Source organism: Sarcophilus harrisii, chromosome 4 (assembly GCF_902635505.1).
Source record: "Sarcophilus harrisii chromosome 4, mSarHar1.11, whole genome shotgun sequence".
NCBI lineage: Eukaryota > Metazoa > Chordata > Mammalia > Dasyuromorphia > Dasyuridae > Sarcophilus > Sarcophilus harrisii.
In genome coordinates, this window is record NC_045429.1 from 363,407,333 (window position 1) to 363,424,457 (window position 17,125).

At 45.0% G+C, this 17,125-nt stretch overlaps 2 protein-coding genes across 4 annotated transcripts in view; one reads left to right on the plus strand and one right to left on the minus strand.

Moving 5' to 3' along the window:
- Positions 1 to 384, minus strand: part of COPA (COPI coat complex subunit alpha) — a 43,941-nt gene extending 43,557 nt beyond the window's left edge. For both annotated transcript variants that reach the window (XM_031966872.1, XM_031966871.1), the window contains exon 1: positions 222 to 384. In XM_031966872.1, coding sequence (XP_031822732.1) covers positions 222 to 261 — 40 coding nt within the window. In that variant the 5' untranslated portion in view covers positions 262 to 384. The remainder of the gene's footprint in view (positions 1 to 221) is intronic.
- NCSTN (nicastrin) lies at positions 375 to 16,658 on the plus strand. 2 transcript variants are annotated; one of them, XM_031966875.1, is made up of 17 exons: positions 375 to 577; positions 2,042 to 2,146; positions 5,537 to 5,660; positions 6,060 to 6,178; positions 6,562 to 6,707; positions 8,182 to 8,332; positions 8,672 to 8,781; positions 9,085 to 9,237; positions 10,041 to 10,145; positions 10,370 to 10,447; positions 11,658 to 11,830; positions 13,057 to 13,159; positions 13,433 to 13,525; positions 13,912 to 13,999; positions 14,249 to 14,403; positions 14,675 to 14,887; positions 15,896 to 16,651. In XM_031966875.1, the coding sequence occupies exons 1-17, from the start codon at positions 493 to 495 to the stop codon at positions 16,016 to 16,018; spliced, it is 2,124 nt and encodes a 707-aa protein (XP_031822735.1). In that variant the 5' UTR covers positions 375 to 492; the 3' UTR covers positions 16,019 to 16,651. The 2 variants fall into 2 exon arrangements, with proteins under 2 accessions (XP_031822735.1, XP_031822734.1); XM_031966874.1 differs by having other exon boundaries at positions 430 to 577; positions 8,675 to 8,781; positions 15,896 to 16,658.
- Positions 16,659 to 17,125: the final 467 nt, after the last annotated feature.

Sequence of the window (17,125 nt, forward strand, 5' to 3'; positions counted from 1 at the left end):
GTATTCGGGGATGGGGGAGGGGAGAGAGGGAAACGTAATAAAAGGGGTCAGAGCTGAAAGAGGGGGTGGGGGAAAACCCAGGAATCGCCAAGATCCGTCTCCTTTCGGGCGGACCCGACCCGCTCTCCTCGGGCCCCAGATCTCACTCGCTCTTCAGCCCTTTCCCCCTCCGCCCCCCACCCCCACCCCCACCCCGGTCCCGAGACCTTTATCTCCCCCACCTTTGACTCGCGCGCTCTTGGTCTCGAATTTGGTCAGCATCTTTGTACGCTCTAGTCCAGGCCTCCGGCTTCGGCTCCGGCGGCGGCCCAAAGCGCAGCCCGTCTCAGCCCGGTCCCCTCCACGTCAGCACCGCCCCACCACCGCGGCCGGAAGCGCCCTACGCCTAACGTACTTCCGCCCGAAGGCCGCAGAGACTGGCGGCGAAGCGGCCTAGAGAGGCCTCTGTCAGGCTGGAGGGGGCAGGAGGCGGAAGCGGCCCGGAGAGGCAAGATGGCCGCTGCTGGGGGTGGCGGCGGAGCCGCCTCCGGGGGCCGCAGAACCTGCCTCCTCTTCTGCTTCGTTCCTCTGCTGGCAGGTGAGCCCTTCCCGTTCCCCGGAGCCCCGAGGCCCTCTTTGCGAGAACTTCCTTCGCTCCGAAGCCGCCCAGGCGCCCGCGTCTGCTCTTGGGTCCTCGGTCCCGCCGACTCCTAAACCCCCCTACTCTGTGTTCCCCGAACACAAGTTCCGCCCTTCTCGAGGATTTAAAGCCCCCAGGCCGCCCCGAAGGAGACCTCCCAGTGTCCCGCCCCGGGCTGGAGGGGCTGCGAAGGAGAGCCGCCACCTCTCCAGGGGCTTCTCGGGGGCTGCTGGAGTCTGGCCGGCATTGATTCCGGGAGAGAGCTCACTCCCATCCCGGTGCCTCAGTTTCTCCTTTCTACCAAGCGGAATAATAGAGACTTGGGCCCCCGGGGGCTGTTCTGACTACGGGGTAACCGCGGGCTCGGGGGCCAGAAGATTTGGGGAGTGTGGGCGTGTGGGGGGGGGGGAGCGCAGCAGGTGTTTGCTTTCCGTGCGGGGCCGCTGGCCCGCTCCCCGCTCTCTTTAGCCACCACCTTCCTTCATCGGTCACATGTTGGAGGCTCTAGCCCAGGGGTCCTCACGCTTTTTAAATAGGGGGCCAGTCCGCTCTCCCTCAGACTGTGGGGGGGCCGGACGTAGCAAAAACAAAAACTGTGTTCTGTGGGCCTTTAAATAAAGACGCTTCACAGCCCTGGGGGATAATGGCCCGCGGGCCGTAGTTTGAGGACCCCTTCTGGACCTCCAGGGGAGGAGAAACCCCTCACCCCCCCTCCCTCCCCAGCCGTGACTGACTGGTGGTGTAGCTGCAGTTGTGAGAGTTGCATCTTGTGCGCAAACCGGCTTTCTTGCAAACCCACCCCCGCCCGGCAGTGCAAAGGAGGAGTTTGAATCCGGGCAGTTCTCTTAAAACTCGTGCTTTCTGTGAAAGCCACATCCAGGGCTTCCTTAGACCACATTGACCTTATGACTGCCCTACGATGGTTTGTATAACCCTTTGGAATTTCTCTAATGGTTTGGGGAAGGGGAGAGAAGAGGGAGGGACAGAGCCTGTCCCTCCCTGTGCCTCCGCGGAAGCGAGTGTGACATACATCATGCTCATTTTACGGAGGGTAAAACCGAGGGCAGAGAGCCTAAGCGATTTGCTCAGTGTAACAAGGTAGCTGAATTAGGGACACCGCTAAAACTAGCACCGGTTTCCCGGCCGGGCATGTTCTCCCCTGGTCTCTTGCCACCTCCTTTTTTTTTTTTTTTTTTTTTTTTTTTTTTTTTTTTTTTTTTTTATTTAATAGCCTTTTATTTACAGGATATATACATGGGTAACTTTACAGCATTAACAATTGCCAAACCTCTTGTTCCAATTTTTCACCTCTTACCCCCCCACCCCCTCCCCTAAATCTCTTGCCATCTCCTTGCTGAAACGATTGAAGGAACTGGGCCTCTTTTTTAAAAACGTCTGTTTTACCTGTTGCTTTCCCTTCAGGTCTATGCCAAGCAAATTCGGTAGAGAGGAAGATCTACATCCCTTTGAACAGAACAGCTCCCTGTGTCCGCCTGCTTAATGCCACTCACCAGATTGGCTGCCAGTGTAAGTTAGTGTTTTTAACCTTCCTAGTATTCCAGTGCCTGTATTAGGTTCAGTGCATGTTAATTAGACGGGCAGGAAGCATTAAGAACAGGCAAGAAGGGAAATCATTAGTAAATCATTAGAACTCTGACTACATATCGATGTTTGTAAAAAGTAAATTTGTTGACACAATTTTAGGGGGGGATTTGCTTTTGGGGAGTTTATAAGATTAAATGACTTAAATGGGATCAGATGGGGGTTACGCAGCTAATAAATATCTGAGCCTTGGATTTGAATTCAGGTCCTCCTGATTCCATAAATTTTGTTTTGACAGAGCAAATCATTCCCAGCAGATAGCTAAAAGATCCCTTTACAAAGTACATCCCCCTCCAAAAAAAAAAAAATTATTATTTTTTTTAAAGGGAGAGAGCTATCTTCACTTTATGTAGCATTAATGATCTTTTTTTTTTAAACCATCCCTTAGTAACCTATTCATAGTGATATTAATGATGTTACTGTCATTGTATGTAATCTATATATGTTGATATCTATCTTTTTTATCCTTCTGTAGCTATATATTGATACCTACCATTTTTTTAACTTCTGACTTATTTCATATATGTTCACATTTCTCTGGATTTTTCACATTTATCATTCTTTAAGACTCAGTAATATTAAATTCATCTATAATTTATTCACCTATTTTGTGATTATTGGGCATATTTTTTTCCTAGCTCTTTGTTATCACAAATAATTTTGTTGTAAACTTAAAATAAATATATAGGTCTTGCTGTCAGTAAACTCCTTGGGATATAGGCCCAACTAAATCTCTGAATCAAAGGGAGTAAACAACTTAGTAACTACTAATGTAATTCCATACTTTTCTAGAATGGTTGAAGCAGTCCCTAACTCTACTGTCAGTGAATTATCATGCCTATCTTCTTATAATCCTTCTAAGAGTAGGTTTTCTCCATTTTTAACATCTTTGGTGGTTTTGAGGTAGTACTTAAGAATTATCTTAATTTCCCCTTCCTCCCCCTGATTACTAATAACCTTGTACATTTCTAAGTGGTTATGAGTATCTTATAGTTCTTCTTTTTGAAAACAGTTCTTGTCTGTTGTGTACAAGTACTATCCCTAAGAAAGAGTACTGACTTGGAAATTAAAGACCTGAACTCAAATTCCATCTCTGATGCTTGTTCCATTTTTGATTTTGAATAAGTCACTTAATCTGCCTGAGCCTCAGTTTCCTCATCTGTAAACTGAGTTTAGACTAGAATGGAATCTTCTTCATGACATTAACAATTTTGCTTACTTGTGTTTATAATTCAAGTGTTTGTGAGGTTTCTGACACATAGTTAACACTTAATAAATGCTCTCTATCTAGATAGTCTCTGAATTTTCTTCAGGTTTAGATCTGGGTTCTTTTGATTGCTTGTCTATTGTACAGTGATATTCTTTAATTCTGTGGTGGACTTCTGAGAAGCAGAGAATTGTTTGTTAAAGAAGAAATTTGAGAATGCTAATTAGTTGACATTCATGGGAATCTGTGAATCATGGAACTCTTCTTTTCAGAAAAAGAGATGAACTATGAAGTGGTGTTAAGAAGCACCACATAAAACAAACAAACAACTCCAAAACATCACAGAGGATGGGGTAATTGACTCCTGTGGGCCCATGATTTGATTTTCATTCCATCAACAGTACTCACTTCTGCATGTTACATTTCCTCTTGAAATAAGAAACTAGACTTTTAATGATGGGTTCCAGCAGAGATTGTCCACTGTGAAACTCTTGATATGTAACTTTGAATAAATTTTTTTACTTCTCTCAGACTTGGGTTCTATTTTTTCCATTAAAATTATCCCTCTTCTTTTTCTTTCAATGAAGAATTTGACATTAAGTAGGAACATCATTTCAAATCATAAAGATAGATTTGATGTTTGTAGATTATAGTGAATAGATTATATATTATAGTGAATGATTTGGTCTCCATAGTTTTCTGCCGTGGATTAAAGCACCTAGGACAGTTAGGATACCAGGAAGAGATCTGTTCAAATGGGCAGAACTATTCTATAAGCCTTAAATTGCTGGTATGTTGTCTTACTGTTATCAGACTGTCCTGTCTTTGGTCAATTTGTTGATGTTTTCTTGTCTGACAGTATCTAGTTCCTGGACAGGTTGGTTAGTCCCAGACAGATCCTTAAATTATAAAATCATTGCTGGAAATATATCCAGCATGGAGTGAGGAATGGTGGATCTGGTATGGTCTCTAACCACAAGTTTTAGTTCCAGCCCTAAGTATAGGATCTTGAACTACACTGCCCTGAAGCCAGGCTCTGATAGTGCTTGCCTGTTAAACCCATTTTAGCAGTGACTCATCCTTCAAGCTGCTTATGCTTATCACAACTCTATAGAGAGCATAGTTTAATAAGCAAAGCTAAATATCAATATTGGAAAGGGGAGGACCAAGATTTAAGGCTAGTTCCTCATTAGAAACTTGTTTCCTTTTCAATCTGGCTAGGTCTAAGTCTCCCTCTTCAAGTTCATCCACCTCTGAATGGAGCTACGCCCTCTTTAATTGGGGTTGCTAACATGATAATCCTCTGGGGACAGAATGAAGCCTGGTATTGGTTTACTGATAACAATATCCTGTGTTTATTAGACTCCTTTCCCTAGGGAGTTCCAAGAATTGTTGTACAGGTTTTTTTTTTCATATATTCTGTTTCTACATGGGGAAATAATTAGGGAACAGTTCATCCGATTGTCATTGATTGCCCAGAGAGGTTAAGCAACTTGTTTTATAGACACACAATGAATCCAGAAGGCTGCTCAGACTAGAATTGAGGTTTCTCATTGTTTTTCTTTCCCCTAGCCCTCATTAAAACAGGAGTTATTAATTTTCCATAGCCAACACCCCTTTCTCTTTCCCCAGATTACATCCAATACAACTAGAGTGGTCTAGAGGTGAAACTCTACTAGAAATGGACCATAGCTTATATATTAATATAGAAAATCACAAGTTCACATTGTCTCTGTTATATTTTTATTTGTTTTGTTAAACATGTTCCAATTATATTTAAACCTGTTCCACAGCACTACCTGGTTTTGCAGATCAAATAGGGCCTGACTTTAACTCCTCTTGTCTACAATGTTCTTTGAATCTTTATTAAAGTTGTATCAAACTCAGAGCTTTTTCCAAGTGCATGTCATCTGTGATTATTAGCTCTTCTTTGAGGCTCCCCAACCTAGGTTCTAGGAAAGAGAAGCTAGTAGTGTATAAAGCTGTTTTTTCCTGTATGATTCGGTTTCCTTATAATTGTTGTGGGAGTTTCAAAATATGCTGGCAGTGAAATAGGATCAGTAGAATAAATCCTAGGATCTTTACTTTGTTCTATTTGGTTCCTGCAGCTTCCATTAGTGGAGATACAGGAGTGATTCATGTAGTGGAAGAGGAGGAAGACCTGAAGTGGGTCCTAACTGATGGCCCTAACCCACCCTACATGGTACTGCTGGAAGGCAACCTTTTTACCAGGTGAGGTCTGGGTATGCATACCTGGAAAAGTTAAGCAACTAGAGGAAAATAGGAGCCTCCTCCTTCCAGCTTCAAAAGATGGACTTCCTTGGTATTGGCTGCTTTTGGAAAATGATGTAGATTTAAAGAGAACATTTTCAACGATCCTGAAACTAGATCTATCATCTGGCTAGATTCTATTTGGGTAGAGGGATAGCAACCAGCATTATCTAGAGACTGTAGATGCTGGGATTAGGGTTAGAGTCTGGAATCCTACAATAAGGCTAAGTGAGGAAAGAAATTATTTTAGTCTCAAGTCACATATTTTCACCTCCCCATAAGAAGAAAAGCAAGGGTGCTGGATTGCCTGTCACTTTCTTCTTCCCTCCTCCCTTAAACCAATATCTCTTCTTGTTTTAGGAAATTGATGGAGAAGCTAAAGGGAACCCAACGAATCTCTGGTCTTGCTGTGGCTCTTGCCAAGCCCAGCCCCCTGGATGGTTTCTCTCCCAGTGTTGAATGCCCTAATGATGGGTTCGGTAAGAGCCCTAACATGCCAGAAATCATTACTCATGGCTGATTGTTTGAATGCTATTGACTGGGACATTTGTAGCATATCACACACACACACACACACACACACACGTATTAGATTTGATTGTGGCTTATTATGTGTGCTAGATTAAAATGTGGTGTGCTAGATCTGTGTGTGTGTATTTACCTGAATGACCCAGTTTAATGTTACTTCATGTTTACTATCCATCCCATTCCCAAGACACTCAACTGGATAGTTTGGGTTCTCCTGGTACCACGGTTCCTCTCTGGGAATTGTGCCTATTTCCATGAACACTAGGCTTTCAAGGTCCATTCATGTTTTATCCTATGTCATACACCCCCAGTAATGGGTTCTTCTTTCTTCCAGGTATCTACTCTAACTCCTATGGATCAGAATATGCCCACTGCAAACAACTAAAATGGAACCCACTAGGCAATGGGTTAGCCTATGAGGATTTTGACTTTCCCATCTTTCTATTAGAAGATGAGAATGAAACACAGGTTATCAAGCAGGTAACAGTGTGTCCTATTTCTTTTCTTCTGTCTTCCTCCTTTCTTTCTTGCATTTCGGGTTTATTTAAGAATAGAGTATACAGAGAACAAAAATGTTCTTCAATTTGTGAGGGACTGTGTCTTATATAAACTTGGTATTTCCCATAGTGCCTACCATATTTTTTTGCATATTGTGGATGCTTAGTAAATGTGTGTTAAATTTTAAATCTTCGGTGTTATTAAATGCCCCAAGAAAGGCCCTCAAAGTATGTGCTTATAATTTCTGACATCTTCCACTTTAGATGATTCTTCTGTCTTGCTTTTTTAACATTGATTAAAGTTAAGGGCATATTCCTGTGTATAAAAAGTTCAGTGGGAGATAGTAAAGCAGGAGTCTCTGAGCTAAGCTAGGAAAATTGAAGTGAGAAAATTTCTGTCATGTGAGTCCAGCCAAATTGAACCAATAGCCTCTGGCACCTGGCAGTGGTAATGACAAGGCTTCCTGGTTTAGGTTAGCCTCTTAGAGCATGGCCATTGTGCATGCTACAGCTTGTGTGAGCTTCTCTATCTCCTCTGGTTGTTAACTCTATCCATAGATCTAAGAGGCAATTTTTTTGTTTAGATCTTTGGATTTAGTAGACATTGGGATATTGTTCTTTGCTTTTGAATATTTTTGTTTCAGAAACAGACTCCAAAACAGACCCCAAATCTAGTCTGTTTCACTGACCAGCTTATTTTCTCACCAGTACCAAATTATGTTAATAATGACTACTTTGTAGTATGTAGTATGAAATCAAGCTGATGGCTGAAGGAGACAGCAGGCCCAGAGTTAGGAAGACCCTTAGGACCTGGATGACCCTGGGCAGATGATGTTGCTCTGATAGATGGCTAAACCAGGTTGAAGATAACCAATATCCTCAAATCCAGTGGCCTGTCAGTGAGTTAGGGGATAGCTATCCCAAGTATATGAAAATGTTCCCTGGCTGAATGGACAGATGAGAACAGTTTGTTCCAGTGGCCTTGAAGTCAAGTAAAGCTTTGGGGTGATTAGAGTTTGGTCAGATTGCACCAAGGTCATCTGCTGTATCTTGGGCCATCACCAATCATCTGGACTTTTGTCCTGCCACTAGACTTTTATGACTCTGGAAGGGAGAAGGAGACTGATGACTTGATGCAAATCTACCTCACTTACATATAGTTTATGTGCAAGTCAAAACATTTCCCTGTGATTCATTGGTCTTTTTTGAAAATGAAGGACAGGGACAGACTAAATGTTAGAGCATTGTCCCTAGAGTAAGGAGAACCTGAGTTCATATCTAGCCTCAGACACTTTATACTAGCTATGTGACCCTGGGTAAGTCATGAAAAGTACTCTTTCCTGCACTGTTTGTTCTTTATTTTCTTTCTTTTATCTTCTCATTTTTAAATGAAGCAATGAGGATTAAGTGACTTGTCAAGTTCTGATCCATTATTTCAATGGTTTTCTTTCCTCTAGTGCTATTGGGACCACAACCGGGGGGTGAATGGATCTGCCCCAGCCTACCCACTATGCGCAATGCAGCTTTTCTCACACATGCACGCTGTTACCAGCACAGTCACTTGCATGCGACGTAGCGCTATCCAGAGCACATTCAGCATCAACCCAGGTGGGTCTGGGGCCCAAGGGCAGGGCAGGGGCTCTTCAGAGCAGATGGCGCTGGGGATACAGGAGTGGTTCCTAGCTGGTAAAGAAGACTTTATTCAGGTAGCAAAATGAGACAGCCCAGCAGCTTTAGCCAATAAAGGTATCAACGTCAGATAATGTTTCAACATCAATAATTCTAAAACCATTTTACATGTTTATACTTATGATGGTGTTAAGAAAGTAGGGGGTGGAGTGTAGCAGAGAAAAAGACTTGGAAGAGATGGAGGATTTGGTCAAAGGAGCCTTCCCTGTTTCCTTTGTGTCCCACCTCCCCATCCCAGATAATCTCTGTCCCCTCCAGAAGTTGTCTGTGACCCCCTGGCTGACTTCAACGTGTGGAACACATTGAATCCTTTGAATGCATCTGGGAAGTTAGAGCCTGGGGACAAAGTGATCATTGCTGCTACCAGGGTAGGTGCTGGGCTGGATGTCATGGAGGGTGGGGAAGGGCAGCTGTGTCAGAGTGTAGGAAGGAGTTAGTTGGCATAGTGCAGGCTTCCTACCACAGGATGGTTGGATTTAGGTGAGACAGGACCTTCCATCCAGGGAGGCGGGATGGAGCCACTGCTGAGACCTGCTGGCTTTACTCTTAGCACAAAGGATGCGGGTCCTCTTGAGTGGGGGACAGGGTTCCTGGGCCCCGAATGGGGGCATTTTCAGAGTTGGGGAAGGCATGCTGCCTGCAGCTTCTCCCTCTCTTTTTGCTATACCCAGTTGGATAGTCGCTCATTCTTCTGGAATGTGGCTCCTGGGGCCGAGAGTGCTGTTGGATCTTTCATTACCCAGCTGGCTGTGGCTGAAGCTCTGCAGAAGGCACCGGATGTGGCGGCTCTGCCCCGCAACGTGATGTTTGTCTTCTTCCAAGGGGTGAGGACCCTGCTTGGGAGAGTGGTTGGTGTCTCAGGCACTTGGGCTTAGGCTGGGCTGACCCTGGCCCTGTGTTTGATGTCAGTTGACAATCAGCCTCGGGGCCTCAAGCAGTTCTGTGACTCTGTGTCAGTTCTTCCTAGAGTGGCTGTGTGCCCACCCAGGGGGCAGGTCAGTTTGGGAGCCCCTGGGGAACTTGGTGTGTTCTTCCTGTGTTTGAATAGCTTCATCTCTTCCTTCCCCTGCCTCTGCTTTTTTTTCCTGGCCCCTCTCCTCAATCCTTCAAGCCCTAGTATTAAGTGATTTCCTCTTTTCATTGGGAGTTGTTGAATTTCGAAAAGTCTGAGATTGGGTATTTTTCTTAATCTTTCTGGACCCTGTTTCTTTGCTGGCTCCTCTTCCTCAGTGGCCCTGAGGTTGCTCTCGATGCTGGTACTTTAACCTGACTCTAGATCGTGGTGGTGGTGGCAGCTGGGGCAGAGACAGTGAGAAAGAGTGGGAAGAAGAAGCAGGCACTTTGCAGCTGATGTTCCCCTAAGGGCTCCCCTGTGTCAGTTTTGTGGCCGCTTCTTGACTGGGCTTCCTCTGGCTGTAGGTCTTGTCCTGGGACCCATTCTAGTAAGGGTCATGCTTCCCCCACAGAGCTGATGTGGGGGCAGCTGCACAGCCTCATTGCTATGTGAGCTGATCCTGGTTTGGGCTGATACCAGTCCCACAGCTCGAGAAACAAGATGGGGCTGTGACCATTTGTACTGCCTGTGGCTGTCCTGTCTCAGTGCATCCCCTTCCACCTCTGTCCACAGGAGACCTTTGATTACATTGGTAGCTCACGGATGGTGTATGACATGGAAAGGGGCAAGTTTCCTGTCCAGCTGGAGAACATACACTCATTTTTGGAACTTGGACAGGTATGTTGTTTTTCTCATTCATTCCGATTCTTCTCTTTGCTTGACATGCTTTCCCTTGCCCCTTCCCAGTTGCTGTCTCCCTCAGTTATTGTCTCTTCCTTGTGAGCCTTTGTCTCTTGAATTCTTCAGTTCTCCTAACCTGGTCCCCATTTCTTCTCCCCTGGATAGGGGTCCTGGGCTAGGAGGACATGGTTGTGCTTCTGACTCCTATTCTTTGCTCATAGGTTGCCTTAAGGAATTCTTCAGACTTGTGGATGCATACAGACCCCATGTCTCAGAGAGATGAATCCATCTCTATCGAGGTAACCTCATCTTCCGTTCCATGCTAACACAGCTTAAGATATGATGATCACCTACCCCCAGAGCTGTAGGTTGAGAGGATAAAGATTAAATGCCATTTTCTGCTTGAAGCCTTGTTCAGGTCCCTTCTCTTCCAACTTGACTTTAATTACTTTGTATACATTTGCATTTTTTTTTTTTTTGTGATTTATGATTTGTGATTTATGATTATCTTTCCATTACCATTTAACCTCCTTATTAGAGTTACTAGAGTTTATTTCATTCATTGTATTTCTGTCAGGCACATAGTCAGGGCTTACTAAACATTTCTTGATTGATTGCCTGCTCATGTCAATCATTAGGGAGAATAGGGTGCTAGGAGAGGAGGATAGATCTCCCCAATTTCCTTTCTGATGAGTTCTTTATTTCCCTCTCTTATTGTTTCCCCAAGTGTCTAACCCTGAAAACTCCTTTTTTCTTAAACTGCTAGGAAGATTGGGTGTGGGCTATTTATGCTGCTTATAATTGCCTCCTATTCCTCTCAGGTTACACAAGTCTTAGCTTTCCTTCAAATCCCTATTGCCTTGGGGCTTTTCATGACTGGCCCAGTTGTGGGTCAGACTTTCCTTTGAATTCCTACTTATTGTTCTTGCCTCTCACTTGGCATTTAGCCAAATATAACTCCCTTTTGTTTATATTTTTATGTTTGTATTCTACTTTCCAGACTAATAATTATCCTTTCAAGTGTAAGAACAGAATCTTTGGTCCCTAGGAATTAGTATAATACTTAACACATATGTTTGATGATGATGATGGTGGTGGTGGTGATGATGATGATAGTCATCATCATCATCATCACCATCAGAACCTCTAGATTAGAAGCAAATGGGTTGCATTCTTGGCTCTCTGTCTCTAGCCCAGTTCTGTTCTTTGTGTGCCTCGGTTTCCTTCCCTATGAAAGGGAAAGATACTCAGAGTGCTCAGGAGGCCAGAGAAGGTCAGCCCTAGAATGTCCCTTCTTGCAGCTGCCATCAGGTCTGGAAGATTGCACATTGCAGCAAGGTTGGAGTTGTCCAAGCCTATGCCATGTGGATAGGGAAGGACATTTTCAGGAGGTCCTGCTTTTCCTTTCTCTCTCTTCCTGTAGACTAGATAGGGTCTTTTCCATTGCTCAGACTCCATGATTCCTACTTGCCTGTGTTTCTTTCCTGCCTCTCACTTCCCGCTCTCCAGGTCCACAATCTCCTGACTATACTGAAGAATAGCAGCACTAGTGTCCCTAATGTGACGATGCGGGAGGTGAACCCACAAAACTCTCTTCCACCGTCTTCCCTTCAGAGGTTTCTCCGTAGCCAAAACATTTCTGGGGTTGTGCTCACTGATCACCCTGGCTCCTTTTATAACAGGTAACCTTTTCTCCACTTGCCTCAGAGAAGTAATACTGTGCTCAAGGGACCAAGAAAGCAGGCAGAGGATTTGGCCCTCTTCATGCTTGGAAGAAATCCCTTGGTGGTCTTTCACATGGTCCGCTAAACCCCCTGCTTAGTTTAACTCAAGACCTCTAGCTTAATAGATGAGCAAACTCTCCTTTCAGTGCCTTTAGAGGCACTTTCCTCTAGTAATCCCCTCCTTGCCATCTTTAGCTGTACATTCCTGCTCCTTAAAGCAGTATTTCAGGTTCTCTAAATGTCTGTTTCCTAGGCTTACCAGGAGAGGGCAGTAGCCCAAGCAGGAGCACGGTGGAGGGATTTGGGGGATGAGGGATAGTAATAGGGGCTGTCTGCAGTTGGGAAAGAATCCCTCACAGCCAGGTGGAAATCAGTGAGTTATATGGCCATGACCAAGAGTTTTATTTGGCTTGCCACACTCCACTCCCTGCTCCCCATTAATAAAAACAACAACCTGCTATCTACAACACCTAGCTGCAAATGGGGTTACCACTTGCTGGGTATAAAGTCTGTAGAGATTGGCTTTTTTTTCTAAACTTTGAATCTCTCCTCAAACTCCCTTCCTATAATGGGGTCAGATTGAGTTTCAAGAAGCAAGTTGGGCCCAGAATGCTGTCAAATGGGAAGACCAGCCTAGTCAGGAGTCTTCTGTTCACTTACTCAGGATCAGGGCTGGTGAAGAATGAAATTTCTTCATCATTTGTATGACCCCCCCCCCTCCCCCATTCACTCTATAGATTGGAAGCTCATCTGTGGATTGGCACATATTTTGAGAGTGTTTATTAGGCACATTTAGTTCTGTGGACTTTTGCTAAAGGTGAGGGCTAGAGGCCCCTCAGAAACCAGAAATTAACTTGATTATATCTATGTATTGCAATAATTCTAGATTCCTCAGAATGGCAGGGGTTTTGTCCATTTTTCAAACTGCCCCTGTTTGCCCATTCCCAAATCTTTCACTGTGACTGGAAATTCTCTCTGTTTCACAAAAATTCCTTTTTCTGTATTATTAGGTGATTATCTCTCCTCCCTATATCTTCAGCAGGCTGTCCTTGTTTGCCAATATATCTCCTTCCAGGGGAATGAAAAGTGAAATACATAGCTATGGAGTCAAGAGAAAGTTTAGGGATAAAGGCTTAATTTTGTCCAAAGGCCACCCACATTCTCACACTGCCCTCTCCTGACAGGTATTACCAGAGTATCTATGATACTCCAGAAAACATTGGTCTGAAGTATCCTGCAACCCTGACGCCTGATGAGGCTATGGACTTTGTGACTGATACAGCCAAGGTAACTCAACTCTGGGAATGGGGTATGGACAGCAAATGGGTATGTGAAGTAATGTTTTGGTGAACCTTAATAAACTGGTATGTTTGTAGATAAGGGAAGGGGAGGGTACCACTGTTGGAATAAGGCTGTTGGTCATAGAAGGGAGAGAACACAGATTTGGGTTAAAGGTAGGTTAAGATTTCAAGCTTATTGTATGAGTAAGGGAAGGGAGGAGAGGAAAGATAAGTTTTGCCTGAGATGGATCACCTCATTTCTCCTCTCAACTTTGTCCAGTCCTTGGCAGCTGTGGCTACAGTGCTGGGACGTGCACTATACCAGCTAGCAGGGGGAACCAACTACACCACTATTGAGGCTGATCCAATAACGGTAAGAGCAGATGGGACTCTAGTCCTGGCAAGGTCCCAGGGCTTCCCCACCCCTCCCTTCTTTCTCTGTATGTTTACACAGCAGGCTGCCCCCTGTCCCTCACCACCCCCTGCATGTTCCCCCAGAGTCTCAGGATTCAGATGGTCTGGCTTCTGCCAGTGAGGACTCATGACACATTTCCTTAGGGAGCATCCATAAAGACCTCACTCCCATTTCTTATGTGCCAGCCAGATACAGCCTTCTTAGTTCTAGAATCCATCTGACTAGGCTTCTCCCTGTCCTCATTTCTATGGATTCAATGATAGATTTTTTCATTTCCCTCTTCCTTGCCCATAGTCATGCCTGGAATTTAGCTGACAAAATCCTCTCTCTTCCTTAATTCCCAGGTCTCTCGCTTGCTCTATGGGTTCCTGGTGAAAGCCAACAACTCATGGTTCCAATCAGTTATCAGGCAGGACCTGAAGGTCTTCCTGGGTAAGCAATGGAAGCAAGGATGAGATTTTTGAGCAAAGAAATCAGAGGTGAGGGAGGTGGGGTTATTATTATTACTTTAGTCTTGATTCAGTTTTTCTCCCTTTCTACTACTGTTTTCCTTCTTGCTCCTCCCCAATCCTTCCTTTCTCCTGTATGTTCATTTGAATTTTTTCTGGCCTATCTCCATTCTTATTATTTTCTTATATCCCACCAAACTTTCTTTTCCCTGGTTCTTACCCTCCCAATCAGGAGATGGGCCCCTCCAGCATTACATTGCTGTCTCCAGCCCCATCAACACCACCTATGTGGTGCAGTATGTTCTGGCAAACTTGACTGGCACTGTGGTCAACCTTACCCGGGAGCAGTGCCAAGACCCAAAGAAGGCCCAAGATGCAAACAAGGATGTGAGTGGAAAATGGGGGAAGAGGGATGCTGTGAAGTCCTTTTTGTTGTCAGAGATGGGCCTCTACTTCCAGTATGGGACTAAGGAAGTTGAATTGGATTGTCAGAAGGAATGATATAGACGTTGCTATTGAACAACTCACAGATGGGCTTGGAGTGATGGGATGTGGGGAAGAGTGGGGATATCTAGGGTACTGACTGCTCAGAGGGGAATGTCTGGTGCAAAGGTCAAAGGGCATGGCAGATTCAGGTGGAATCTTGTTCCTTGTATAGCTGTATGAGTATGCATGGGTCCAAGGTCCCGAGGACCCCAGTGGGACAAGTAGGCTTTCCCAGTGTGTGCGCTCCACAGTTCGACTGGCCAAGGCTGTGTCTCCTGCCTTTGAGCTGCAGCAGTGGGGTTCCTCTGAATATTCCACCTGGACAGAAAGCCGCTGGAAAGACATCCGTGCCCGAATTTTTCTTGTAGCCAGCAAGGAACTTGAGGTGAGAACCTGAAGACTTGGGCTGCAGGTGGAGGAATGCAAAAGGGTCAGGGCAGGCAAGAGGAGAGAGATGAGTCCTCTTCTTTTGGGAGACAGAGTGTCAGTGTGGAGGAAAATGTATCACCTCCCCCTTTAACCGTAGTTAGGAACACTGTTTCTTCTTCCTAACAGCTCCTTTTGTGTTTCTCTCCATGGCCATATTAACCAATTGTGAAAGCATTTTTGTGGCTAGTCCCAGATGAAATTTAATTTTCATATATACCCCAGTTTGCCTCCATAGTGAGACTCTTTAGAGAAAATGCTGGTGAACCTTGGAGTCTTTGTCCCTAGAGGGCTTGGGCTTACGTCTCTGATTTGTCCCTTATCAGTGTGATCTGTGTGGGCCCTGTGGTATAGCTCTGGGCCTCGGTTTTCTCCTCTGGAAAAGTGAGGGAATTGGACTAGGAAGTTTCTAAGGCAGGAGTTCTTAACTTTTTTTTTTTTTTTTTTTTTTTGGCATTGTAATCCACTTTGACAGTTTGGTGAAGCCCAGAGATCCTACCTCAGAATAATGTTTTTAAATGTATAAAATACATAGGATAACAAAGGAAACCAATTTTGTTGAAATATAGTTATTACAATATTTTTAGAAAGCAATTCATAGATCCCAGGTTAAGAACCCTTGCTCTAAACTGAGCTTCTTTCTAGCTCTAAGTCTGTGGTCCTGTGATGTCTCATCTCTGGTCCTTATTTCTAAAGTGGTATAAAGTTTGTCTCTGCTCCAGCAGTTAATAATCTAGTTGAGATTAGGGTAAAATGAATGAATCCACAAGAATGAATACAATACAAGAATGAATCCACCCGTTTCATAAGTTCTGGACTGAGGAGGTCACAGATGATTGGTGACAGAGTACCGAGCTGTTATCCAAGATCAGGCCTCAGGGTCCTAGCTCCCATCCCAGAGCACACCTCCTCATGCTGCACTCAATCCTGACGCTCTCTTCTGTCTTCTTGACCTTCCCCCATGTAGTTTGTCACCCTGATTGTGGGTCTCAGCATCCTCTTCGTCTCGCTCATCGTCACCTACTTCATCAATGCCAAAGCTGATATCCTGTTCACCACCCCTCGAGAGCCCGGAGCTGTGTCTTACTGAGGAGGGGAGACCGTGTCCCTCCCGGCCGGTTCTCCAGATCCTTTCCTGGATGGCTAGTCTCCTTCCAGGATACAAACCACTAGGTCGACACTGGAAACTTCCCTGGCCCAGGTCAGACTGAGTCTAATGGGCAGGAGCGGAACTGTCCTACATGAGAGACAGACAAGCAGACAAATATTACCTCCCTTTTCTTCCTCTTCCTTTCCTCCTTCCTTACTCCCCCATTCTGGAATTACAAAAGGAGATTATCACCTCCTGTAACTTTCCTCTCTGCTCCCTGCCTTCTTTCCTCTCCTGTCCTCAGCCTTCTCCCTTACCCACCACCCCTCTACAAGGAATAAAGAGGAGGGCGGGGAGGAGGTGAAGGCAGGGGGTTTTGGCCCCTGAATTATGTGGTTCTCCTAAGCTGGGATGGAAGGAAGCCTTTGTGGGCCGAGCTTGATGCCTCTTTCCCAGTGTGCTTCTTTCTAGCCCCTAGATGGAAAATCCGGGGTTGGACCACCACAGGGTGGGGGTTCCCTCTTTGACCAGTGATGGTCAATTGTATTTTTTTTCTTAAATTGTAATATCTTTTGTTGTTGGTTTTGTACATATATAAATAGTCGATTTCATTAAAACAGATTATCCCATGTAGCCTGTACCTTATCCTTTCAGGCCTCCTTCTTCAGTGAGGTTGAGGTAATGATTTAAGGAACCTGAGACTTTTCCTGACTATTGGTGACTCCACTGCTTATTGTTCTTTGGGTTTCTGAAGAGTCCCCAGGAAAATGCTTTTGAGCAAAGGACAGATGAAAAGGATGGAGGTTTGGGAAGAGGGAGGAACCTAAGCCCTGTTGCCTTGGAGGCTTGTGAAATCCTTTTTCCTTGGTTACCTCATTTCTAGTCATATGGTCGATTGGCCTGATGGGAGGGCAAACTTCTTAGAGCTGGGGCTGGCTCAGGGAGGAAGCTAGGTGGCGCCATTGTGCACAGAGCGCCCAGCCCAGAGTCTGGGTGCCCCAGTCCACCGGAGAAGCCCGTGGTGAACCTCTATAATAGCTTTGCTAAGAAAACCCCTGGGCAGCGCTGGCCTGCTGTGGTTCGCAGGATCACAGAGCTGGACACAAG